Source organism: Macaca nemestrina, chromosome 4 (genome assembly GCF_043159975.1).
Source record: "Macaca nemestrina isolate mMacNem1 chromosome 4, mMacNem.hap1, whole genome shotgun sequence".
In the NCBI taxonomy this organism is placed as follows: Eukaryota; Metazoa; Chordata; class Mammalia; order Primates; family Cercopithecidae; genus Macaca; species Macaca nemestrina.
In genome coordinates this window covers 57,123,066-57,150,728 of record NC_092128.1, presented here as the reverse complement: position 1 = coordinate 57,150,728, position 27,663 = coordinate 57,123,066, and the positions used below count along the sequence as shown (strand labels likewise).

General features: G+C 37.0%; 1 protein-coding gene across 1 annotated transcript in view; it reads right to left on the bottom strand.

Annotated features, from left to right (window-relative positions):
• Positions 1-1,393: 1,393 nt before the first annotated feature.
• The window catches only part of LOC105475368 (round spermatid basic protein 1 like), a 101,996-nt gene continuing 75,726 nt past the window's right edge, over positions 1,394-27,663 (bottom strand). The window contains exons 4-8 of the mRNA XM_011730559.3: positions 19,675-19,812; positions 16,967-17,109; positions 12,374-12,541; positions 7,975-8,083; positions 1,394-7,887 (exon numbers count right to left, since the gene is read on the bottom strand). Of these exons, the coding sequence (XP_011728861.2) occupies positions 7,249-7,887; positions 7,975-8,083; positions 12,374-12,541; positions 16,967-17,109; positions 19,675-19,812 (1,197 nt within the window). The 3' untranslated portion in view covers positions 1,394-7,248. The remainder of the gene's footprint in view (positions 7,888-7,974; positions 8,084-12,373; positions 12,542-16,966; positions 17,110-19,674; positions 19,813-27,663) is intronic.

Here is a 27,663-nt window from a genome sequence, read left to right as displayed (position 1 = left end):
CCTATGAAACGCTGTATGTAAAGCAGGGGTCCCCAACCCCCTGGTCCCAGCCTGTGGCCTGTTAGGAGCCAGGCCACACAGCAGGAGGTGAGTGGGGTGCAAGTGGGCATTACCACCTGAGCTCCACCTCCTGTCAGATCAGTGGCAGCATTAGATTCTCATAGGAGGGCAAACCCTATTGTGAACTGCACATGCAGTTCAGATCTAGGTTGCATGCTCCTGAAAAATCTAATGCCTGATAATCTGAGGTGGAACAGTTTCATCCTGAAGCCATCCCCCACCCAACCCCTGTCCATGGAAAAATTGTCTTCCACAAAACCAGTCTCTGGTGTCATAAAGGTAGGGGACCACTGCTGTAAAGGCAGTACAGGAGATGATGTCTGAGTTTTGAAAAGAGGAAGAAGATCTCACAATGTTGTATTCCAGATATTTATTTCCCCAGCAAAGGCAAAGAATTTTAAAAGTTCACAAAATGGCAATTACTGCCAGCTGGTAAAGTGGAAAACTGGTCACATCAAATAGAAGAAATTGTGTTACATGAAGCTGGAAAGGGAGGGCCTATAATAAAGGCTCTTCAGTGCTATGCTAAGCATTTGACCTTTATTCGTTAGCAAAGGAAAAGCCAAGGAGTACTTCTACAAAGAAGAGTAATAATTCTATATTTTAGAAAGGTTAATCTGTTGGTAACACAAAGAATGGAATGGAATAAAGAGGGAAAGGGCACAGGACTAGAACACTTTAGGGTATTTTGAGTCCAGGTGAGATGAACATCTACTATGACTGTGATGTGACAAGAGCAACAGATGAATTATTAAGTACTTCTGGGGCTGACTCAATCTCATAACAAATTGGACACAGGAATCAGGTACAGTGGCTTACACCTGTAATTTCGATACTTGGGGAGGCTGAGGCAGGATCACTTGAGGTCAGGAGTTCCAGACCAGCCTGGCCAATATGGCAAAACCCCATCTCTACTAAAAATACAAAAATTAGTGGGGTGTGGTGGTGCACACCTGTAATCTCAGCCACTCAGGAGGCTGAGGCACAAGAATCGCTTTAACCCAGGAGGCAGGGGTTGCGGTGAGCCAAGACCATGTCACTGCACTCTAGCCTGGGCAACGGAGACTCTGTCTCAAAAAACCAAAACAAAACAAAACAAAAGGACACAGGAAAAGAGAAAAGTCAAATTAAGGTGATTATGAAGGAAGTGATGACAATAACCAAATTGGGAGGAAAGAAACAGCTAATGCTTGAGGGCAAGGCAAAAAAGAATTTAGATTTGACCATATGGATCATTAGAACTAAAGTGAAAAACCAGGCTGACTGACGCTGTGGGATCATGAAGGTAGCTCAGGGACAGACTGTAGAGGCCTAAAGGAAAGACCATGGAGACTGCCTTAAATAGTGGCAGACAGGCAAAAGAATCCTTCCAAAGAAACTGAAACACAACATGAAAAGAACAGGTCATAAAGAGTTTTAGGAGTAAAATGATAGTGCTGCAAGGGTCAAATAGAAATACTAAGAAGTGCAGCAGGCTCACATCTGTAATCCCAGCACTTTGGGAGGCCGAGGTGGGCAGATCATGATGTCAGGAGATCGAGCCCATCCTGGCTAACACGGTGAAACCGCGTCTCTGCTACAAATACAAAAAATTACCTGGGCATGGTAGAGGGCGCCTGTAGTCCCAGCTACTCAGGAGGCTGAGGCAGGAGAATGGCGTGAACCCGGGAGGCGGAGCTTGCAGTGAGCCAGGATCGTGCCAGACTCCATCTCAAAAAAAAAAGAAGTGCAGCCACTGGATTTGGCAGTCAAAAGGTAACTTTTGAGAAAACCATTTCAACATACATGTGAGGATTTAAATGAAATTGTAGTGAAATGAGGAATAAATGTAAGATGAGGAAGTGAAGGCAGACAGAAATTCCCGAGAACTTAGGAAGAAAGACGGAACAAGAGCATTAACAAAAGCCAGACTTAAAGATAAAGGTATTTTTAGAAACAACAGATTTGAGGTAGAGGCAGGTAAAAATCTGGCTTAGTTGACAAATAAAATTTCAAGAAAAAACTTTGGGTTGGCGGGGCAGGGGGATCAAACTGTCTGTCCAAAGAAGTTTCTCAACTCTCTATTACACAACATTTGTGACTATAATATTGTTTGTTGTTTGTTTTGAGACTGAGTCTTGCTCTGTCACCCATGCTGGAGTGCAATGGCACGATCTCGGCTCACTGCAACCTCCGCCTCCCGGGTTCAAGCGATTCTCCTGCCTCAGCCTCCTGAGTAGCTAGGATTACAGGTGCGTGTCACCATGCCCGGCTAAGTTTTATATTTTTAGTAGAGACGGGGTTTTGCCATGTTGGCCAGGCTGTGCGACTATAATACTGATTTGCCTCTGACTCTGTACACTTAGTAGTCTTAAGTAGCACAACAGCAGTGAACTTTACAGAAAAGTGTAGATTTAACATTCTAACAACATAGATGCGTAAGTTCTAAATTTCAAAATGTACAGAATGATCCAGAGTTCTCACATGTTCACAGTGCAGTTCTTGGTAGGCAGTTCACAGTAATTAAACATACAAGTTACAAATTTTAATTTCTAGTTAACATAAATTCTACTCGCCCAGCCCATATTTTGTTCTCAAGCTCATTCATATTCCCTGATTGGGTCTGAAGTCCAAGAAGAGCTGGAAGGGAAGATAACCTGAAATGCAGGATGTTTTCCCCTCCCTTCCCCGCTCTCAGCAGAGATATGACTGCTATACAACACCCATAAAGCTACGAGGAAAAGACAGCTTTGTTTTTAGGCTGTGGGTGCTTGACGTTCTAAAAAGCAATGATTTCCATCTGTAGTATGTACTGGGTTACAGAAAGAAAAGAAAAGCCAGGATAGAAGACAAAAGGACTTACAAGCTCTCCTGAGTTGTCCCCTTAATTATCATATCTGAAGTGTACTGTCAGTGCCAAACCTCAAACATGACTCTTTCATAAAACAGGCAATGCAGTCTAAAACCAGTAAAATTGTGTTTACATATAAATGTAGTTACATCAAGTAAGAGAAACAGTAAGATCTATTCTACCACACCTAAAACCCATCATGCAGTCTAAAAGTATTTTGAAAAGAATGGCGCTTTTGTCTTCCCAATCGTTACGTCTAGTGGGACAAGAGAGGTATTTATCATACCATTCCCAGCACCCATACCTGGTTTAGTGACCTTTTTAAGATAATCCTCAATATCTGTCTCTGTTGGCGTAAGTCAACTTTTGAGAGTTAGCTTTAAGAGTAAAAAAAAAGATTTTCAAATTGGAGTCAATTCAAGATTTTATGGTTTCTATTGAAGACAGAAAAGAACTTTTAAAGTTGACAAGATTAAAATGTCAATTTAAAGAAAATAATTACAAAAGTAAAAAGATTGTGGTTATCAATTTTAGTATTTATTGAAAGATGGAAGACAAGGAAAATATCTCTCAAACTCCAAAAACAATCTTGCACCTTTGCTAAATGTAAAATAAATTTTGAGATATTTGCTTTACATGACAATGAACCTGTCTAAAAAACAACTGAATGCAAATTTAATCCAAACGGTGCTAATTTATTATTTACAAAAATGCTCTTATCTGCCATAAGTATTTGGGAAAAAACTGTTTTACACTCAGGAACACTAATGAAATACCTTAACGACAACTTAAAATATAAAACCTTCCCTACCCTCAATGACCACCCCCCCCCCAGAAAAGTTACAGAATGGATTAAAAATGAATACATGTGGAAACAAACATAATTATTTCCCACAAATGTACACAGAAACAAGCACATGCACACACACATATACAGTGTTGTGCAAGATAACTTAATGTTTATTTAAGGTCAACAGCCTTGGTGACAAAGAAGATAATGAATATGGCTTCAGTAAAGTTTGCAAGTAAATATCACAAATGTTAATTCTTTTGCTAGCTAACCAGCTAACCTGAGTATGGAATATGTATTATTTAGATAGCTAAAAGGTTATAAACAAAATGGAGGGGTGGGGAGGGGGAAGCACTATAGCAGATTCCACTGAGGTACCTTAGTTTTTATGTAAAGGTCTATATACCCATTTAATAATTTACGTAACAATTCTTTATTCTATATAGTATATGACCATATAGAAACTAAGTCTTACGTAGTTTATTGTTCTGGTCCAAGAAACTGGAAATAAAAGCAATATTCTTCAGATAAAGAACTGGAATGTACTAACTATAAAACCATTAATATAATGCAATATTAAAATAGAAAATTTTTAAATGTAACAAAGGTAGTCAACAAGTTCTCAGATTGTATCTGAAGAGGATTTGAAAATTATAACCCGTAAGACAAGGAACGTAAGCATTGTTGAAGGCAATAACAAGGCTATACCTGCAAATCTTGAGCCCACTGATTTATACTTTACCTTCAGAGATGTATGCTTTTTTTTTTTTGAGACAGAGTCTCATTCTGTTGCCCAGGCTGGAGGTCAGTGGCGCGATCGTGGCTCACTGCAACCTCCACCTCCCTGTTCAAGCAATTCCCCTGCCTCAGCCTCCCGAGTAGCTGGGATTACAGGCGCACGCCACCAGGCCCAGCTAATTTTTTTGTATTTTTAGTAGAGACGGGGTTTCACCATGTTGGCCAGACTGGTCTCAAACTCCTGACCTTGTGATCCGCCCGCCTCGACCTCCCAAAGTGCTGGGATTACAGGCGTGAGCCACCGTGCCCGGCCAATGTATGCATTTTAAAACAATTTAATTTTCATATTATAGATAAGTCTGACTATAGGTTATATAGGAAACTATACCTAAAAGCAACCACTATGGTTGTTATTAGATATGCCTTCCTTTAAGTTAAAAAGTTTAAGGCTCATATTTTGGAGGGATACCCTAAAGATTATTTTCTCACAGTATGACCTCAATGCATCTACATATATGCTACTGGAAAATTGGAAATAAAACACATCTCTTGTTAAATATATCGTTCTTCAACTTTAAAGAGAAACAGAAAACCATTTTAATCACATCCCTTCTCATTTCTCAATACTGGTTTGTTAAGAACTTTTGTCACTCAAAAGGGTAGGTGCAAATCCATAAATTTAGCTTAAAACAGAAGATTAAATAGGTGGGGAGCACGGTAAGACAATGACATATAAAACAAAACTCTTACTATCTTGATTTATACCTTCCCTATCCCATGAAACTTCCTATGTTGCAAACACTGATTTCCTACAAACCATGAAAATTTCCTATGATATCTGCCTGTCCTTTTATTAATCTAGGGGCCAGAACTGACATCATTGCTGCAATTAACTTTTATTTGTTCTGGTAAAATGCTTCTTCCTAAATGGCTTCACCCTAACCAGAAATATGAGCAGTTTTGATGGGTACTATAGATGGAAATACCAACAGTAACCCAAAAGGCAGCACAAAGAACCCCAACTGAAAGTCATCAACCAAAGTATGCGCCCAGAATAATACCAAAAACAAACAAAATAGATCTGCAATGAGCAAAGTTTCTTACAGCAACACACACATCAAAGACTTCTGTCTGACTTTTAATTACAATAGTGGAAGCAGTGTCAAACAGTGAGTCTATCATTAAAAAGTCTGTTTTACTCATCTGTAGTTAGGCACTGGCAATCTGTCTCCTACCTCAATTTAATGTCTAGAACTTCTTTTGAAAAGCAAGTATTCCAAGTTGTTTGCCTTGCTAGGGTAGGGAGGGGATCCTGAGAGAGATGAAGTACCACAAACTATTTTGTTAGTTACATCTCTGTACATGGCAGTTGAGTCATTGTCATTGCCCTTATTTTACAGTTTTGTATTTGCCATATTTTTCTCCCATTCTGCAAGAAAAATGTAAAAGGATTTTAATTGCTCACAATTAAGCTTTCTGTAACTAAAGATTTTATACTCAGCTATTACTTAGTAAAGGTAGTTATTAGTAAGAAAATTCTCTATACTTCTTATCACTCCATACATAACCAAAAAAATCTATGGTAGGCTATGTAATCTGGCCACGTAACTTCATTAGTTAGAAGGCTTTGTTATCAATAACATACCTTGTTTCTCCCAACTTTCTAAAACTGTTTCTATTACCTACACCACTTTCTTAATAGTTTAATATAAAAATTTTTCAATGTATTCCGGGGAGAAGGGCTAAGGAATTTTACTTATTCATCTTATTCAGCAATTTAAGAAAATTATGCAAATATGATATACATATATACATTCACACACACACAGATGCACACTTTCTTAACTGAGTCTTGGTTGTTAAAAATGCCTGCACAGGCTAGGCACTGTGGCTCATGCCTGCAATCCCAGCACTCTGGGAGGCCAAGGCGGGCAGATCACAAAGTCAAGAGATCAAGACGATCCTGGCCAACATGATGAAACCCCATCTCTATTAAAAATAAAAAAATTAGCTGGGTGTGGTGGCACGTGCCTGTAGTCCCAGCTACTCGGGAGGCTGAGGCAGGAGAATCACTTGAACCTGAGAGGCAGAGGTTGCAGTGAGCCAAGATTGCACTACTGCACTCCAGCCTGGTGACAGAATGAGACTCCATACCAAAAAAAAAAAAAAAAAAAAAAAAAAAAAAAAAAAAGGCCAGCACAGCGTGGGGAATTTAAATATGTACTAGATTTGACTTATGTACATTTGCACTCCAATACCACACTAAATGGATATACCAGCAGAGAATCATATCAAACAAATGACTTAAATGAATTGTCAGTTTGTCTTTGCAGACTCAACAGAAAACATATTTATTAATATGAACCTTTATTAAGTGGCTCACATTTCAGTATAAATCACACTAAAAAGATATTTTAAAAGCTATTTACACTACAGTGCTGACACATTTAAAATGAAAAAAAAAAGGATATAAATAAGCTCTATGGAAAAGCTTTAAATTGTTGAAAAAGAATTCTGGCTCATATTACAAAATATATATATATTTATATATATGTTAATGTCAGCTCTATTCTAAAACCTAAAATTCCAACGTAAATGATTTTTTTTAAAGACTCCTTTATGTTTAAACCTGCAATGTTTACAGTGCATCTGGCCCTAAGTGCTTAATACTTCACAGTTATGGACAGGCACTGAGGAATGTTACAAAGCTACATAAACAATGTTTTGTAACAGATATAGGAGCAAGTCCTTGGCTTGCTTTCAGAATTCATGAATCTTTATTACATTATTAAATTTTTTAAAAAAAGGATTTTAGATGCTATATGCAAATTTAGCACAAAATGTCATCGCCTTTTTTATCTTGATTTGAATGTGCTGAACTGTGTTGCCTTATATCAACTAGACTTAGATTTCCAGGGCACAATTCTTCCTTTAAATCTTTGTTGCTATTTTCAAATTTAGAATCCACGTCAATCTTAAATTCTGTAAATTGAACATGATCCAATTTTGCTTTAACATTCTTGCCATCCATATTATTCAGTGCTCTAGTCTTTTCAGGAACATTAACATTCACAGGTTCTTCCTTGATTCTTACAGATGCAACAGGTTCATGTTTAATCTGCTGTAATTCATATTTAGAATGAAGTTTATCTGAAAAAACAGAATCCAAGGAGGCTTTGCTTACAGCACAAACCATGTTGTCAGTGTCAGGTCCAAGAACAGATGATGTGGAATCTGATGATGTGCCTGTTTCATGAGTAGCTGTATTCTGAGAAGTGTCCTCCTCTGAGTGATATAATTTGAGCCGAATGTGCCATGCTAAACTGCATACAGCTGAAACTGTCTTGAACTGATGAACAACATTCCTTGGAATAAAATAAATGTCATTATCATATAGCTGAATCCTGGCATAGCGAATGCCTTCCCTCCTCAGTTGATTCAGTTTTGCATCATCAACCCATTGGACACACTAAAAAATAATAAAACAATACAAATAAGACTCTTCATAATAAAAACTAAACCAGTAAGTGTAAGACAGTAAGTGTATTAAAAATACCTGGGACAGTGGAGGTTCATGTAAATCTAACTGCATTCGTTGAACTACTTCTAAGAAATCTTCAGCATGAAAACAAATTACATCTTTGGTTATACGGGGTTGATCAGGCCTAAAAAAGAAAATGAGATAACAAGAATCTGCCATAAATGTTTCACTCTCTTGAGCTCTTATTAAACTCAAAGCAAAAATGGTTTATGGTCAATACCACAGTACTGTCTTACAAATAAACTGTTAATTGGAAAGCCATTTCACATATTTAAAGAAAGAGCCAACACCATGACTTTCAACCTAGACAGAGATTAAAAACTGACTTCATTTTGTATAAATATTTGTCACAAGAGTTTGGAAAATTGAAATGATCTGAATTGGTAAACTGTATAAACCAAGAAAATTAAGTGTTCTATTTGAAGAATAAGATTAATGCTTCATACATTTAAGTGCTAAAGTTGAAAATACTACATAAAAATTAGAAGTAAATATGAGGAAAAGGGAGTATTTTCTTTCCATAGAAGATACATATAACTATACTGATGCATAAAACTCTTAAGTAACTTTATAAATTAAGAGATTTCATTAGAAAAGTACCAATATAATAAACTTGGTGTTTGCTGAGGTTACTCGTCCCTTTAAATATAATTCTAAAAAATTCTCAAATTCTTGAATTAATTAGGAATATATAAATACATTTTTACAGAGATGCTAAAAAATGGATTTTGGAATAAAATTCCAAACATTAAAAAAAATCATATGAAGGCAAATCATAACTAAATTTCTAAAAACCAGTGATAAAAAAAGAAAATCTGAGAATCATGTAATACATTATATACAGAGAAAGAAGGATAAGAATGATCATAGGCTTCTTATCAAAGGCAATGCAACCCTGAAGAGAATGGAGTACTTTTAAAGTACTAAAAGAAAAAGTCAATCTAGAATTCTATACCCACCAAAAATATCCTCCAAAAATGTGAAATAAAAACATGTTCAAATAAACAAAAGCTGAGAGAATCTGTCACCGGAAAACCAGCATAACAAAGACTGCTAAAGGAATTTCTTCAGGTGGAAGGAAAATGATACTTAAATGAAAATGTAGATCTATGAAAAGGAATGTATAGCACACCTAATGATAAATATGAAAGAGGTTTTATTCTCATTTAAAGAAATATCTTTAGAAATGATTCTTTAAAGAAAAAGTAATAACATACATCGTGGGGTTTATAGCATACGTAAAGTAAAATACAAGACAATTAGCACAAAGGCCAGAAATGTGAAGGGGAGGGAATAACTGGAAGTATACTATTGAAAGATTCTTACACATTACATAAAGAAGTCTAATATTATTTGAAGGCAGACTGTGGTAAGTTGACAACAATGAAATTTTTAAAAAAAAAACAAAAAAAACAACCACAGTGCTATAAGCTACTAACCAAATCATGGAGGTAAAATGGAATGCTTAAATATGACAAGAAAACGGGTAAAAAAGGAATAAAGAAGCAAATTGGAAAAAGCAAGAAGGTAAATTTAAAATCAAATTTACTAATATTTCTATTAAATATAAATAATCTAAATACTCCAATTAAAAGACAAAGATTGTCACTGGGTTAAAAAAAGTAAGACTCAACTATGTATCTATCTACATGTAACAATAATATAGACATAAGTTAAAAGAAAAAGAATGGGAAAAGATACAGCATGTAAATACAAATCATAAGAAGGCTGAATTGGCTATATTAACAAAGTTTCAGGACAAGGAATATTACCAAGGATAAAAAGGGCAGTTTATAATGAAAAAATAGGTCAATTTATCAAGAATAACAATTCTAAATGTGTACTTGCCTAAGAACACAGCTTCAAACTATATGGAACAACCTTCAAAACACTATGCTAAGTGAAAGAAGCTAATCACAAAAGACCACGTTATGTGATTCCATTTATATTAGATGTTAAGAACAGACATATACCTACTGACAGAAAGTAAATTAGTGCTTGCCTAGGGCTGGGAGTATGGAGGATGGAGGATGGAGGATTGGGGAGGTGATGGCTAAAGGCTGTGGTTTCTTTGTGAAGTGATGAAAATGTTCTATCATATGTTCTATCATTTTGGTGGTGGTTGCACAACTCTGTGAATATACTAAAAACTATTCAACTGTATGTACACTTTAAATGGGTGAATTGTATGGTATGTGATCATGGCTTGATAAAACTGTCACAAAAGAAAAAATAGAGCAAAAACTAGAAAAACTGACAGGAAAAAGACAAATCCAGTATTAAAGCTGCAAATTAACAAGTAGACAAAAATAAGTAAGACTATAAAAGACGTGAACCACATTCACTATCAACAAAGTTGACTTAATTGTTCTTAATTTATAGATGTGGTGGTGTGTGGCTGTAGTCCTAGCTACTCAGGAGGCTGAGGCAAGAGGCTTGCTTCAGCCTAAGAGGTCAAGGCTGCTGTGAGCCATGACAGCACCACTGAACTATAGGCTGGGCAACAGAGTGAGGCCCTGTCTCTTCGGGGGGGAAAAAAAATTTAAATGGTTCTAATAAGCAAAATAGCATATTCCAACTCACATTTCATACCCAAACAATACTCGATTTTGGAAAACAAAAATCTAAGCAAGCAAAATTATTTTTTTTTTTGGTGGCGGGACAGAGTTTTGCTCTTGTCGCCCAGGCTGAAGTGCAGTGGCACCATCTCGGCTCACTGCACCCTCTGCCTCCTGGGTTCAAGCAATTCTCCTGCCTCAGCCTCGTCAGTAGGTGGGATTACAGGCACGTGCCACCATGCCCACCTAATTTGTGTGTGTGTGTGTGTGTGTGTGTGTATTTTTAGCAGAGATGGGGTTTCACCACGTTGGTCAGGCTGGTCTTGAACTCCTGACCTCGTTATCTTCCCACCTCAGCCTCCCAAAGTGCTGGGATTACAGGTGTGAACCACTATGCCTGGCCCCAGCTAATTTTCGTTTTTTTTTGGTTTTTTTTTGAGACAGAGTCTTGCTCTATAGCCCAGGCTGGAGTGCAGTGGTGCGAGCTCGGCTCACTGCAAGCTCCCCCTCCTGGGTTCAGGCCACTCTCCTGCCTCAGCCTCCCGAGTAGCTGGGACTACAGGTGCCTGCCACCACGCCCGGCTAATTTTTTGTATTTTTAGTAGAGACGGGGTTTCACCGTGTTAACCAGGATGGTCTTGATCTCCTGACCTCGTGATCCGCCCGCCTCGGCCTCCCAGAGTGCTGGGATTACAGGCGTGAGCCACCACGCCCGGCTTAATTTTCATATGTTTAATAGAGATGAGGTTTCACCATGTTGTCCAGGCTGGTCTCGAACTCCTGACCTTAGGTGATCCACCCGCCTTGGCCTCCCAAAGTGCTGGAATTACAGGCGTGAGCCATCACACCCAGCCGCAAAATTACAGTAACTTTGCTTTATATGTTTTATCCATTTAATAAATGGAAAGTAACAATGTATGAGATGACATCTCAAGTATATTTAAAAGAATAATCCATTTTTTAATCTGTCAAAATATTCAAAGTGAAACTTGTAGGCAAAGCTGGAAAAAAAAGAATATGGAAAAGCAAATACATAATAAAGAGAAACCAAACCTCAGAAAGGGTACAGAAAAGCAGGAGGAAGAGAAAACAGAACAGTGTGGAATCAGATTGAAATCAGTCTCTGCTGTACCATTTACTAACTATATGACTGTAAAAAAAAAATTATTTGACAGCCCTGAGCCTCAGTTTCCTTATATGATAAATATGGAGCAAAACGTAGTTGAGAAAAATTAAATTAAATGACATTTGTAAACAGGCATACAGCATGCACCAGGTAAGCCTTAGTTTTCCTTTTACCTTAATTTTTTTTCACATCTACGTCACTTAGAACATGAAATTAATTATTTCAGTTAACCCAAATGTTTAAACCTAGATTCTGGCAATTTATTTGTTTTTGTTTTTGTTTGAGACAGAGTCTTGCTCTGTCACCCAGGCTGGAGTGCAGTGGCACGATCTCGGCTCACTGCACCCTCAGCCTCCTGGGTTCAAGCGTTTCTCCTGCCTCAGCCTCTCGAGTAGCTGGGACTACAGGCGTGCGCCACCATGCCTGGCTAATTTTTGTATTTTTAGTAGAGACAGGGTTTCACCATATTGGCCAGGCTGGTCTTGATCTCCTGACTTCGTGATCCACCCACCTCAGCCTCCCAAAGTGCTGGGATTACAGGTGTGAGCCACCCTGCCCAGCCAGATTCTAGCAATTTAAAATCTTTAGTACAATTATACAATTAAGATATCCAAATACAGGTAAAAAATGTAACTTTTTTCTCACAGTAAGGAGGAGTGACTAAGATTTTCCAAGAAAAATTGTAGAAGCCAAGAAATTCTTTGATTAAAATAGCAGTAGTTATACATACCACTCTCCACAGTGCACAGCCTTCAGCACTCCAACAGCAGCTGTAGTCTGTCGTTCAAAACCTTGTCCTATATGATCTGCATGAGCTCTTGTCCTGTCTTCAAAGAGCATCTCACGGGGCTCACTTGTTCGAGGTAGGTACTGAAGATTTTTTATTTCATTGGTAGTTCTGTTTTTTTAAAAAAGAAAATTACATTTATATAGTGACAATTGCCATCAAACATTCAATAATCACATAATTCAGACAAAAAGATATTAAATCTGCTCTCAAATCAAATTCTATCTTTAAAATGAACAAGAACAAACAAAAACACACATACAATACCCTCATTTTTCAAATATACCTTCATAAAAGTAACAGTTGTAAGGAAATACACGGATAAAAAATTAAATTACAAATGGTGTTGTTTACCTAAGTTTCCCTATACACAGAATCTTTACCTGGGGCTTTGGTACCATGCCCCCACTCAAATCTCTTGGGTAACACAAGATAGATAGATATATATCTGAAACAAACAGGTAACTTTTAAAAATGCATTAATTCAATATTAATAAGACACATACTATGTGCTAGGTACTATCTAGGAACTGGGGCCAGTGAATGAGACAATAGCAAATAAGACAGAAGAGGACCCTACTCTTGTGGGAGTTTATAGTCTGTCTAGTGAGGGAAGGATCAAAGAAATAGATTTAGCAATAAAACACCCAGCAATAAGTGCTTCCACAAAATATACATGGTTTATTGGAAGTAGAAAGGAAAACCTTAGCTCTGTCTTGGAAGACAGCCATTTCCCACTGGCCCTGTCCTCTACCACTTTCCTTCTAGAATGCATATGCATACAGAAGTTGCTGCCTACTTAGCCTCACTCATTGCTGAAACCTCTCCAATTCTGCTGTAAGCAAGGAAAGGGTAAGAAGAATTTCTCTGGCTGAGATTCATTTTATGTATCTTCCTCTATGGTTTTTGTTTCTTCCAGATGCAACTCTGTATTACCCCCATAATTGTCTCCTCTCATTCTTGTCTGTCTTCCCAGGGCTCACTCTTCCTAACTGGTTCTCTACTTTCCCACCCTTAATCTCTATTATTTAACTACTCTGTGTGCACCCCTGCATTACAGTCTTATTACACATACACATAAAATGATTTTTTTTTTTTTTTTGGCTCTTCGTGATTAATGTTCTACATGTGTCAGAATGCCAGATGGTGTTGCTTCCTCTGGAAACCTAACAGGTTCTCAAACTCACAAATTTAGTTGCATAAATACCACATTCTAATGAATTAAGACTATATAGCACTTGGCACAATGCCTGACACTGTTTTTGTTAAACTATTATCGCATATACCGTGGCTTGTATACCCTGAGGTGAACGAAGTTCCTCAAGGTAGTGTTGAACCCCTTTAAATTACATCTAAAAGTTTGTATTTATCTGTATTGTTCTGAGAAAAGACTTTCAGATTCTCAAAATGATCCATACATTCAAAAAAAAAAAAAAATTAAGAATCACTGAGGGGGCCGGGTACAGTGGCTCACACTTGTAATCCTAGCACTTTGGGAGGCCGAGGCGGGTGGATCACCTGAGGTTAGGAGTTTGAGACCAGCCTGGCCAAAACGACGAAATCCTGTCTCTATTAAAAATACAAAAATGAGCAGGGTATGGTGGTGCACGCCTACAATCCCAGCTACTCAGGAGGCTGAGGCAGGAGAATCACTTGAACCGCGGAGGCAGAGGTTGCAGTGAGCTGAGATTATACCACTGCACTCCAGCCTGGGTGACAGAGCTAGACTCCGCCTCAAAAAAGAAAAAAAAAAAAAAAGAATCAATGAGGAACACATCAGTTTTACCATTTACTACTAACTTATAAATTAACCTGTAAAATTTTATTCATCCAATAAATATTAAGCACCAGACACTGTGTTTAGGTGTTAGAGACACATTAGTAACAAACCCAATAAAGTCCCTGCCATCATGCAACCCAGAGTTTACTCAATGACTTTTTCCCCATTTTCTTTTTAACTTAATAATCACTGTAACCAGTAAAACCACCTTTAGGTATCTAAAGAAAAACCTATAATCAGGACGGGCGCGGTGGCTCACACCTGGGCACTTCGGGAGGCTGAGGCGGGAGGATCATGAGGTCAAGAGATCAAGACCATCCTGGCCAACGTGGTGAAACCCCATCTCTACTAAAAATACAAGAATTAGCTGGGTGTGGTGGCACGTGCCTGTAGTCCCAGCTACTCGGGAGGCAGAGGCAGGAGAATCTCTTGAACCCGGGACGCGGAGGTTGCAGTGAGGCTAGACTGTGCCACTGCACTCTAGCCTGGTGACAGAACAAGACTCAGTCTCAAAAACAAAAACAAAAAAGGCTATAATCTCTCCTAGCATCATCTCCATCCATTCCAACTGACGTTACCCTAATGTACAAATGTACATTTTCTCCACACTTTTCTCTGTGCTCACATAAATACACAATCACACATAGGAGGATTCTGTTATTTATTTCTTTGGATAAAGACAAAATCATACTAGATACATTACACTACATTTGGCTGTTTTCAAGTGTCATGAATATCCATCTAGATCAAGACATTTTTTAAAACTTTAACTATTTTGCCTTTTTTTTTTTTTTTTTTTTTTTTTTTTTTTTTAAAGAGACAGGGTCTGGTTCTGTCACCCAGGCTGGAGTGCAGTGATGTACTCATAACTTACTGCAGCCTCAAACTCTTGGGCTCAAGGAGTCCTTGACTCAGCCTTCCAAGTAGCTAGGGCTACAGACATGTGCCACCACACTGGCTAAATTTTTTTTATTTTTTTATTTTGTAGAGGCAGCATCTCACTATGTTGCTCATGCTGGTCCTGAACTCTTGGGATTCAGGTTATCCTCCCACCTTGGCCTCCCAAAGTGCTAGGATTACATAAAAGAGCCACTGCACCTGGCTTATTTCACTATACTCTCTTTTTCTGAAACACAGTCTCGCTCTATCGGCCAGGCTGGAGTGCAGTGACACGATCTGGGCTCACTGCAACCTTTATCTCCCAGGCTCAAGCAATTCTCCTGCCTCAGCCTCCTGAGTAGCTGGGATTACAGGCATGTGCCACCACGCTGAGATAATTTTTGTATTTTTAGTAGAGACGGGGTTTCCTCATGTTGGCCAGGCTGATCTCAAACTCCTGACCTCAGGCAAGAGGTCAAGAGATCAAGACCATCCTGGCCAACATGGTAAAACCCCTATCCCCCCGCCTCAGCCTCCCAAAGTGCTGGGATTACAGGCGTGAGCCACTGCACCTGGCCTCACTATACTCTTTAATAAGAATGTTTGAAATCTATTCAACCATTCCCCTGTTGACAGTCATTCGGACCCTTTTAAAACGTTTTTCTTACCACAAATTTATTTACCTTTCGTGTTTTTATTTCTTGGGATAGATTCCCAAAAGTAGGAGTGCTAGATCAAAGAGTTTTATGTTAAATTTTATGATCTATTGCTGGATTACTTTCACAAAATTACAGCAGCTCATCCTCCAGTCAACAATATATAAAAAATTGTTTCTTCACATACCTACCAGCCTATAATATTATTGCTATATTAATAATTTTTGCCAATATAATGAATAAAAATATCTCATAGTTCTTTTAAAATAAACTTAACTGCCTGAGGTCTATTTTTCTACTCGGTTGTTTACACTTGAGAATGCTCTTTGGACATTAACTTTAGTCTGTCATGAGTTCCGAATGTTTTAGTCCAGTCTATCATAATTTTGAACTTCATTGTTGATGTCACTTCCCTCCCAAATACTATTGTCACTGCATTGTTTGGTCTTGCTTAGGAAGGTCTCCTCCAGGCTTAAACAATTTTATTCTAATATTTTAACTGTTTTATCTGTGATGCTTAATTCTTTAATTTACTTCTTATAATAAGGTAGGGGCTCTGCCGCCTTTGTTTTTATGAGAGCCAAATATGCCAGCATTATTCATTAAATACATCTTCCTCTTCCCACCTATCTCATATATTAAGTTCCCAATATACTTAGATCTATTTCTGGACTCTTATTCCAATGATCTATTTGAACTTTATAGTAACTTTTAATATCCTGTATCATAAGCTCCCCCTCACTTATCTTCTCTTTCACTGAAAAACTTACTTCCTTATGAATTTTAAAATCATTTTATCCAGGAATGGAAGTGTTAGTCCAATTGAAATGCAAAAAAATTTAAAGAACTATTATTTTTATCCAATCCAGAACACAGTAAGGCTTTCCATTTGTTCTGATCTTATTTTATATCCTCCACAAAATGTTTTAGTCTTTTTAGCACAGGTTCTGAATATTATTAAATTTATTCCAAAATAGTTTATATTTTATGACATTTTTTCCATTCATCATTACGATTTCTTGTCATTTGCCTACATTTCTCATGCCCTATTTACATTTTAGGTTTTATAACAAATTATATTAGCATGTATCACTATTTTTAAATTTATATCCCAATTATGGTCTAAACTTTGCCTTCCTTCTTCCTCCAATTTTGAACTAACATACACACCCCAACATACAAACACTCATCTCCTCTAATAAAAATGTGTATACAACATACCTTTTCCTTTTGAAAGGTGACTTTGGCATATCAGCCACAGGGATCATTTGTTCTCCTGGACGAACCCACATGATGGGACCATCATCACTATCTTTTCGACTCTGTAATTTTAGACTAGATAGCGTCCCCCATGGCAGTGTACACTGGAGACAAATAATTATGTAGATTGCAATTATTTTCAAAATGTATCTTCAAGTGTATGTTAATAATAACATTGTTCCCCTGACAAACACACTTTCATTCACAGCTTTGTACTTAAGCACTTGAAATACATATTGAATATATCCCTATATATTGATATACTTTGCTTCAAAAAATTGTTTCAAACACACCAAGAAAATAATTATGCTTGGATGGTTCTGTCCCCCTACCCTGCTAGAGGTATGATTCACCTCTAGCAGAAAGAAAAGAAAGAAAGAGAAAGAAAAGAAAGAGAAAGGAAAAAAGAGAAAAGAAAAAGAAAGAAAGAAAGAGAGAGAAAGAAGGAAAGAAAGAGAAAGAAAGAGAGAGAGAAAGAAAAGAAAAGAAAGGAAAGAAAGAAAGAAAGAAAGAGAGAGAGAGAGAGAAAGAAAAAGAAAGAAAGAAAGAAAGAAAGAAAGAAAGAAAGAAAGAAAGAAAGAAAGAAAGAAAGAAAAAAAGAAAAGAAAAGAAAAGAAAAGAAAAGAAAAGAAAAGAAAAGAAAAGAAAAGAAAGAAAGAAAGAAAGAAAGAAAAGAGACAGAGGGGAACGGGAAGAGAAAAGAGAAGAAGGTGGCCAGGCACAGTGGCTCACGCCTGTAATCCCAACACTTTGGGAGGCTGAGGCAGGCAGATCACCTGAGCTCAGGAGTTTGAGACCAGCCTGGGCAACACGGCGAAACCCATCTCAAGTAAAAACACAAACAATTAGCGGATCATGGTAGTGTCTGTAATCCCAGCTACTCGAAAGGCTGAGGCATGAGAATCACTTAAACCTGGGAGGCAGAGGTTGCAGTGAGCCGAGATCGCACGACTGCACTCCAGCCTGGATGGTCTCAAACCAAAAAAAAAAGAGAAACAGAGAGAAGAAGGAAGGAAACTGAGGGCCACTGTCCATGGAATGTTGAGAAAAAAAATTTTTTTAAAAATTCACCACACACCCCCTTTTCAAAAAGGATTGTCAAATTTCTGTAGAAACAATGCATTTAGGTTGGGTGCGGGTAGCTCACGTCTATAATCCCAGCACTTTGGGAGGCTGAAGCAGGAAGACTGCTTGAGCCCAGGACTTCAAAACTAGCCTGGGCAACATAGCAGGACCTGTCAAAGGAAAGGAAGGGAAAGGGGAAGGGAAAGAGAAAAGGAAGGGGGAAGGGGAAGGGGAAGCAGAAGCGGAAGGAAAAGAGAAATAATGCATTTAGTTCATGTACTTTGAAAATTAAATTTGAAGCAACCATTTAAATAATATTTGGTAATTTTTAAATATAATTCAATAATAAATGCAACCTAATTCCATTATGTAACTACTAGAGAGAAGTAGAAAAGGAACAAAAAGTTTAAAAGGAAAAGAGAAAAAGGAATGGAACAAGGTTAAAGAGAAAGGGAAGAAAAAGATACATGCACATAGAGGGTAAAAACACCAAGCAAACAGAAGTAGTAAAAGAAAAGATGTCCTATAGATTATGTGGTGAGTATTAGAAATCTTGTCACATTCCACAGCTTACCTGGACCCTGAATTTCAGTGCAGGTTTGCACTGACCTTTGAGTTACTGATTAAATAATTAACCTAACTACACAGCTCAGAGATTCCTCTCTCAGTGGGATAGCCCCAGCAGCTCACAAGAAGAAATATTTTCTGAAAATGAAGAGGCTTTAAAAAAAAAAAAAAGGAATCTGGCTACAAATTATTTAAAGGGGCCTGTAGGGGTGGGCACAGAGGCTCACACCTGTAATCCCAGCACTTTGGGAGGCCAAGACAGGAGGATCACTTGAGCCCAAGAGTTCGAGACCAGTCTCAGCAACGTGGTGAAACCCCATTTCCACAAAAAATACAAAAGTTAGCTGGGCATGGTGGCATGTGCCTGTAGTCCCAGGTACTTGGGAGGCTGAGGTGGGAGGATCATCTGAGCCCACGGAGGTCAGGGCTCCACATTACACCACTATACTCCAGCTGGGACACACAGTGAGACTGTCTCAAAAAAATAAATAAAATAAAGGGGCCTTTGGCTACATTGTCTAAACATGTTATTTTATGGATGATGAAACTGAAGCCCAGAAAGTTTAAATGGCTTTCCCAACCCAGACAGGTACAGCCAAGGCTAAAATATGGATGTGTAATTTCCCAGGCCAGTTTTCCACAATGCTAAACTGCCATTCCTTTGTCTTAAACATTTGTAGTAGAATCTTTCCTGTACTTCTTAAATCCTTTAGTACTTAGTTTATAAAGAGCTGATAAACACATGGAACCTAAATTCCTAAAGTGTTAACAGGTGTTATTTCATGGCCCACCACTTAGCTTTGCCATTACAATCAGGACCTGAGATGTCACATGTACACACAAGAATTATGTGAGTTTCCCATCTCTTGCTCTCCTTCCCTCCAGTTCAAATAAACCAAAATGTTTCCATTTCTGAAACAGCCATTCATTTATAGTGCATGTAGCATGAAAGAAACAATCACAATTTAGATTACTCATATTGGTTTTTCTTGCCTTTTTAAACAAAAACTCTAATCCCAGGAGAGATTATCTCTTACTTTTAAAAATGGTGACTCTTCCAACATGTCAAGGAACTCAGGGAAATAATCTCCTACTTCTTCATCAACTGCTCCCACCAAGCTTATTTGTCGCATTGGGCCAGCTCTGTAAGTACCATGAGAATACGTTCTTTTTACCTGAAGAATATGGATTTAATTAAAAGTTAAATACATTATTTTTACCTGAAGAAAATGGATTTAATTAAAAGTTACACATAATGCTTGCTATCATTTTGTAACAATAAATTTTTATCTCAGAATATTATATCATAAGGAGGCAAGCAAAACAAAACAAAACTTTACGAACAGTAACAGATAAGGCATTTTAAAAATAAAACTTGCACTAAATCAAGCTATTTTACTTTCTCTAACTATTCCTACACACTGCTTATGAAAACACAGTTAAGACAAATAAGCATTAATTCTAGACAACTAACATCTCCTTAGAACAGAGGAACTCATTATCTGAATATTCAAAAGTTGGTGTATTTTTCAAAGTTGGCTGCATTTTTCTAAAGTAAAATGAGGTTCATATCTTTTCATCAAAATTTTCCAAAGTAGACCCTCTGAAAACATTAATCATCACCAGTGGCTTATATATCTAAAAGGCCACCAGCGATGCTCTTCTTTTTTGATCTTACAATACTAACTAGAAACCAGTTTATGTATCTATTATTAATTCTGATGAGAAACTACTAGAAATTAAGAAATTAAGAAACTACTAGAAATTAAGAAATTAAGAATTAAGAAATTAAGAATTAAACTACTAGAATTAAGAATGCACGGCCAGGCGCAGTGGCTCACGCCTGTAATCCCAGCACTTTGGGAGCCCAAGGCGGGCAGATCACAAGGTCAGGAGATCAAGACTATCCTGGCTAACACAGTGAAACCCCATCTCCACTAAAAATACAAAAAAATTAGCCGGGTGTGGTGGCAGGCGCCTGTAGTCCCAGCTATTTGGGAGACTGAGGCAGGAGAATGGTGTGAATCTGGGAGGTGGGGCTTGCACTGAGCCGAGATCGTGCCACTGCACTCCAGCCTGGGCGATAGAGCAAGACTCTGTGGGGAGGGGCGGGGAGGGGTGGGGAGGGGAGGGGAGGGGAGGGGAGGTTAAGAATCAGGAATCCTAAGATCCAAATGTGCCTTTGCTATCTACCAGCTACATGACCTTCAGAAATTATTTACGTTCCTTGAGCTTTGATTTCCTTAACTGGAATGTTTTACAGCAGATTGCTGAAGAAAACTTGATAATGATATAAACTCACCCGCCATATTGCTAGTAAATGGGTGGCATTCAAAGAGCCAAAACAAAGCCATCTGAACCTCAAGATTCACTGGTAATGACATTTTTTGCCAGCATATTTAAATCCTGACAAAGAAACCTACGTGTTTTCATATACTAACACTAGTAAACAAGTTGAGTCTGTCTTCAAGCAAAACAACTCCTTTTGATAACCAAATCATAAGCAAAATTGTAACTGTCTCTTTCTCAGGATTAGCCTTTGTGGACACCAAATTTAGGAGACCAATTTGTCCCAGTTTGCCCAGGACTATCAGTCTTAAAACTGAGAGTCTTGGTATTTCAGGCAAACATGGATGGTCAACTTTTATCACATCACAGACACAGATTATAAAAGATAGTCACATCAAAAGTTGAATCGTTACAATCACAGCTGGTAAGAGTATCACAATATAACAAAGTAAATCCAACCCATATGTTTTCAAAACAAAATCATTTAAGACAGAGAATCTCATTTGTTATTATAATCAGCAAAGCAGTTTAATGACGTTAATTCTTTAATAAATTCACCAGATATCCAAGCTTAAGTTTTCCTAAACTTACAAATTGACTTATCAGAACTACAAACCATTCCTACAAGTTAGAAAATTAGGGGCCTGTAATCCCAGCACTTTGAGAGGCAGGAGGATATCTTCAGCCTGGCAGGTCCAGGCTGCAGTGAGCTGTGATCATGCTACTGCACTCCAGCCTGGACAACAGAGCGAGATCCTGTCTCAAAAAAAAACCAAAAACAAAAAAAAGAACAGTTGGAGCTTGTGCCCCCATTGTGTACTCATTGTCTCACCTTTTTCCTGCCTCCTAAAAATTCCTATCATCTCCTATATCGAGAGCTAAAAGTTAAAGCCTAACTCTACAACAGTCTTCAGACTCTAGATGTTTAGATGCATTAATAGCAACACAGTAAGAAATCCAGTCTATGCATCTCTATAACACAGTCTAACAAAGAGGCTAAGGGTATCAATCTGAACTCTAGCACATTTACCAGAATATAACACATCAAGTCTGTTAAGTGATTCTGAGATTCTGAGTTTTGTATGTGCAAATGACCATAAGGAGTTTTGAGAGACAATAGCCATTTAGAAAGTGAAATCAAACAACTGATATTGTAAAACACAAATTTTCCAAGTGCTTTGAAATATATCTAAAAAGTCAAATTAGAGTTAGGGGTGGTGGCACGAAACTGTAATCCCAGCTACCCAGAAGGCAGAGGCAGGAGGATCACTTGAGCCCAGGAGTTCAAGATCAGCCTGAGCAACACAGCGAGACCAAAAAAAAAAAAAAGTCAAATTATATATATTTCCACTTCACAAATAAGTACATTCTCTGTGCATAAATTTCCTTATCTTGTTTAAATTAGATACCTAAAACATTTAGTTCTAACAAAGCCAGAATCAAGTCCCTGCCACTGACTTGGTTCGTCCTACTACATCACAGCACCAACAACGATCAGCTAAATAATTGGGGCAGTTTATCTTGTGGGGAGGGGATGACTGTTAGGAAAGAATTTTCATTACGTGAATTCTTCTAAAATACGAAGCACAACTAAACTTTCCATTTGTCTAGTAGTTTTAAAAAGTCACACTATACATGAAATAAAACCAAAAAACTATAACATCATTAAACTATAGAGAGTAGAAGATAAATACAATAATCAGAAAACCAGAACTAACTGTTAACACAGTCCTTTAACACAGTAGTGTAAAATTTATGTATTTAAATGTGAGTAAAAACATGTATCACTGAGTAACAGGAAAAAAAATGGGTAAAACTTGAGTGGTAATATTACAGACAAATCATATGTTGTGTCATGACTCAAGAACTTTATCTACTAATTTTGTTTTGACCAGATGTTGCTATTTCAGGTTAGAATAATTATTTCATTGATTGAAGAAGTATTACCGACCTAGCCATCTCATTTCAAATTACACATTTACATTAATTTCCAAGTTTACAAATATTGCTTTTTATTTCAAAATAAAACACGTCCAAATTAGTATAGACCTAAACATTAAAATTTTTTAACATAAAAGACTGAATAGGCCGGGCGCGGTGGCTCAAGCCTGTAATCCCAGCACTTTGGGAGGCCGAGACGGGCGGATCACGAGGTCAGGAGATCGAGACCATCCTGGTTAACACAGTGAAACCCCGTCTCTACTAAAAATACAAAAAACTAGCCGGGCGAGGTGGCGGGCGCCTGTAGTCCCAGCTACTCGGGAGGCTGAGGCAGGAGAATGGCGGGAACCCGGGAGGCGGAGCTTGCAGTGAGCTGAGATCGTGCCACTGCACCCCAGCCTGGGCGACAGAGCGAGACTCCGTCTCAAAAAAAAAAAAAAAAAAAAAAAAAAAAAAAAAAAAAAAAAAAAAAGTATGGTCCTATTAAAATTCATAACTATTTCAAAGGATTTTTTAGAGACCCTGAATTTTTAAAGTAATACAGACTCTACTCAGATTATATTGCTAATTATCTTAATTGAATTTTTAGTTAGTTCTTCCCATCTCATGCCAAAATACATATAAAACATATAGATATGTAAAATTCACTTTCACACATAACTTACTATAACAAAAGTATAAGTCTCTCTCTTTTAACCAGAATGTACAAAAACCGTGAGGCAGATCCCATTTGCCCACTAATAAAACCAAAAATAAATTCTATTAGGAAATTGCCCTTTATAAAAACTGCTTAGCTATCACATGTTTAAAACAAACAGCAATGATCTTCCAAAACATTTATTATCCAATAGTAAAGATAAAAATATGATCACCCACCTGAATAAACATAAACCAAATTTTAAAAATTAAATTGAAGTCATCAAAATCTTAATCTGTAAAAGTATTAAATTTTAAAATACACTGTAATTTAACTTTTAATTATATATCATTTCATACAAATTTCTAGTTTAATAACACAATATTTCAAATCCATCAGTTGTAACCATTAACTTAAATGTTACAAACATGGCAAGTTACACATAGCGTTTCCAATTTAAAAAGCATATACTGCTTGATAAAATAAATGATGGTACTTACACTGTTAAAACGTAAGAATAAAATCCACATGCTTTTCACAAAAATGTAAATAATTCCTGATTTTGGTGACACCTCTTTTGTTGCAAAACTATATACCAAATAACCACAATTCACCTATTACATAGGATAAAATTATATCTACAATATCACACACAAAAAATCAAGCCTCAATTCTCTAAAAATCACCTATCCAGACTATGCCAGACTGCGAAGAATTCAACGGCAGTGAGGCGGGAGAGGTAACAGATAAGTATTAGAAGAATCTCTAAATAATCAAAGTAAATGTCACAAAGACCATGGCTCATAAAATGTCCTCTTCTTACATATCCATTCCTGTATTAGGCACAATTATAACTACTCTCTAAAATAATAAAGGACAAGAAACCACAAATTTAGAAGGGGAAGGAGGAGAAAAGGGTAAGCACAGCTGCAGCTGACCTAAGACATCAGTATTGTATCATAATGACAAACCAATACTGAAAATAAAGTTGCATTATGTTGCATATGTTCGGCAATGAAAGTATTTTTATAGAACCTTGGTACTTAAAACGTTTCCACTAACTAAAAAAATCACTTATCTGGAAAATCTCACATCCTGATGACGCTTAATGTGAGCTTACTATATTTGCTTTTATTCACTTCAGTAAACATTAATCAAACCAGTTTTCTGATGCAGTTAAAAAATTAACCTGAAAAAAGCCAAAACATGTCACTGCTTTAAAATATAGGCCAGGCACAGTGGCTCACACCTGTAATCCCAGCATTTTGGGAGGTCAAGGCGGGAGGATCACTTAAGATCAGGAGTTTGAGATCAGCCTGGCCAACATAAAACCCCGTCTCTACTAAAAATACAAAAATTAGCCAGGCATGGTGGCGGGTGCCTGTAATCCCAGCTACTCAGGAGGCTGAAGCACAAGAATGCTTGAACCCAGGAGGCGGAGATTGTAGCGAGCCGAGATTGCACCACTGCACTCCAGTCTGGGTGACAAAAGTGAGACTCAGTCTCAAAAAATAAATTAACTAAATAAAAAATGATAATAAAATATATTTTCTTTCCAAAAAAAGAAATGCACTGAATTACAAAGATACATACAGTTCCTCTTGATTTAGGTATATAGATGTGTCAAAAAGAACACAATAAAAGACAGGCATGATAATTATATATTTGTGGGAAAGCTTGTATTTAAATAGTGGCCTTCAGAAGAAATATAACATATTTAATCTAAATCTCCTCCCCCTCCCCACAAAACCCCACGACCAACATGGCCACATTATCACTTTTCCCCTTGTATATTCTCTATAAATATTATGAAGGGAAAGAAGAAAGTAGAAGTAAGAGACCTATTGTACCCATTGCCAGTAAGTGTCAATACCAAAATCTGAGAAGCTTTGGTTAACAGAAAATTAAACAATTGTTTAAACTAATATTCTACTTATACAATGTAATTTAAAAAAAAAAAAAAAACACCTTAGGATTCTGAGATTGGCTTGCTACAAAGGGAAAAAAGTAGCCTATTCTTAACAGGAAATATATTGCCAAAAACAAATCTATAAGATGTTTTACTTATTACTGTTTTCTCTTATGTAAATTATGAAAACTGTTGCAATCAGGAAAAGGCAAATATAGTAATAATAAGCAATTTTTTAAAAAACTCCAAAGAACTCACTTGAAAACAACCTGCTGTTTCCCAAAACATGTTCCCTGAAGAGAGAGCTCTACAGTCCTCTAAGTCTGGAAAACCCTTCTTGTTTAGGAGGCTCACCACGCACACTGGCTATAAGTTTCTGAGGAGTCTCAATGCAAACAAATATTACTTATTTGGTCCAGCATTACACTATTTTGGACTTCAAAACCTGTTTTTTGTAGTTGTTTTAGTATACCTATCAACATTCCAAGATAGTAAAAGTTCCTCAGAATACTTTCATAGTGATCCACAATAAATATAGAAGATAGATATTTTTACCTTGTATCAGCACAATGTGAAGAAAATATAAAAATAGGAACATTATTAGAGCCAAAGAATTGAGGGGGTGGGAGCAGAAGCTGTTGATTCAATTCTGCTGAGGATTTTTTTTTTAGCGTGTGGGGAGGAGAGTCCCTTATTTTTAAAAACAAGGCCTGCTCAGAACATTCTGAGGCAATCTAAAAATGACATAAATGACTGTGCCACAAGGGGGAGCCATTATCCACCACATCTGGCAGATAGTTTCTAATTAAAATAGGGAATATTTAATCAACGTTTTATTTCAAAAATACCCATATAACTGCAACCAAAATAAGAACGAAAGTATTATCCACTTTAAAATTAGTAAAATAAAGGGGTAAAGCTTTTTTTATTATTATTAGAGCATCTCATCTGGTCCCTGACATGGTATTTTGTATAGATCAGTTCTTAAGTATTTGAGGAGGCTGGGGCAGACACAATTGGTCAAAATGAAAATTTAGTACAAAGGCAAGCAACGTTTCAAAGATGAAACATCAAATTGCTTTTACTAGCCTAACAGTGAATGACTCCAGCATGAATTCAACAAATGCTAGTGTTCTGCCCCAATTCTATAGTGAAGCAGGTCTAACAGTCAGATCAGATTTAATGTTTCATTATTAAAATAATAGACTTTTAATCATCAGTTAACACATTGATGTAAGTTGCCTGAGAAACAACTTAGAACCAGAATAAAATTAAAATAAGATTTAGAGTTTGGAAGTGGATGAAGGGTGGTTAGACAATGACTGCTCCAGTTTTCACATTCTCACAGTTCTTAGTACAGGGTTCCAGAGTATGTGCACTGATTAAAGACAGTGACAAGACAGAAATCTAATTTCTTTATTGACAGAGAAAACTCCTATTTTATTTGCCTTTTTCTATCCCTACGGTAGAACCCAGGAGCACAATAAATGTCTGAGTGAATATTTGAATGAAATACAGATGGTAGAAAACCTAAAACGATAGATTGCTTAGAATGGTTTTCAAGAATTATAAGGGAAATGAACTCACAGTACAAAAATTTTATAATTACTATACTTAAATTATGTTTGTAGCCAATCATTTTTTTATTTGTCAATTTAAATCTTATGGGTCTTTTTTATCTCTCTTGATGTCAAATTTTATAGTCTTTTTAAATAAATCCATTTAATTAAAATGTTAAAAAAAAAAAAAAAAGAAAAGAAAACCTAAAATGAACATGGTCAATTGCAAATGGCCACAAATTCTTCCCAGGCCTATATGCTCACTCCTGTGCAACGTGACTGTGCCACTCCCATCATCAAGAAGTGGAGTCTATTAATGGGCACGCACAAAAAAAGAGTAAGGCCTACAATTTCATTGCACAACAGGGTGACTATAGTCAGTAATAACTTAATTATACATTTTAACTAAAAGAGTGTTATTAACTGGGTTGTTTGTAACACAAAGGATAAATGTTTGTGGAAATGGACACCGCATTCTCCATGATGCACGTATTTCATATTGCATGTTTGTATCAAGATATCTTATGTACTCCATAAATATATACATCTACTATGTAGCAACAAATATTAAAAATTTAAAAAATTTTTTAAATAGGCCAAGCACTTTGGGAGGCCAAGGTGGCATATGCCTAATCCCAGCTTTCAGGTGACTGAGGCACGAGAATCACTTAAACCTGGAAAGCTGCAATAA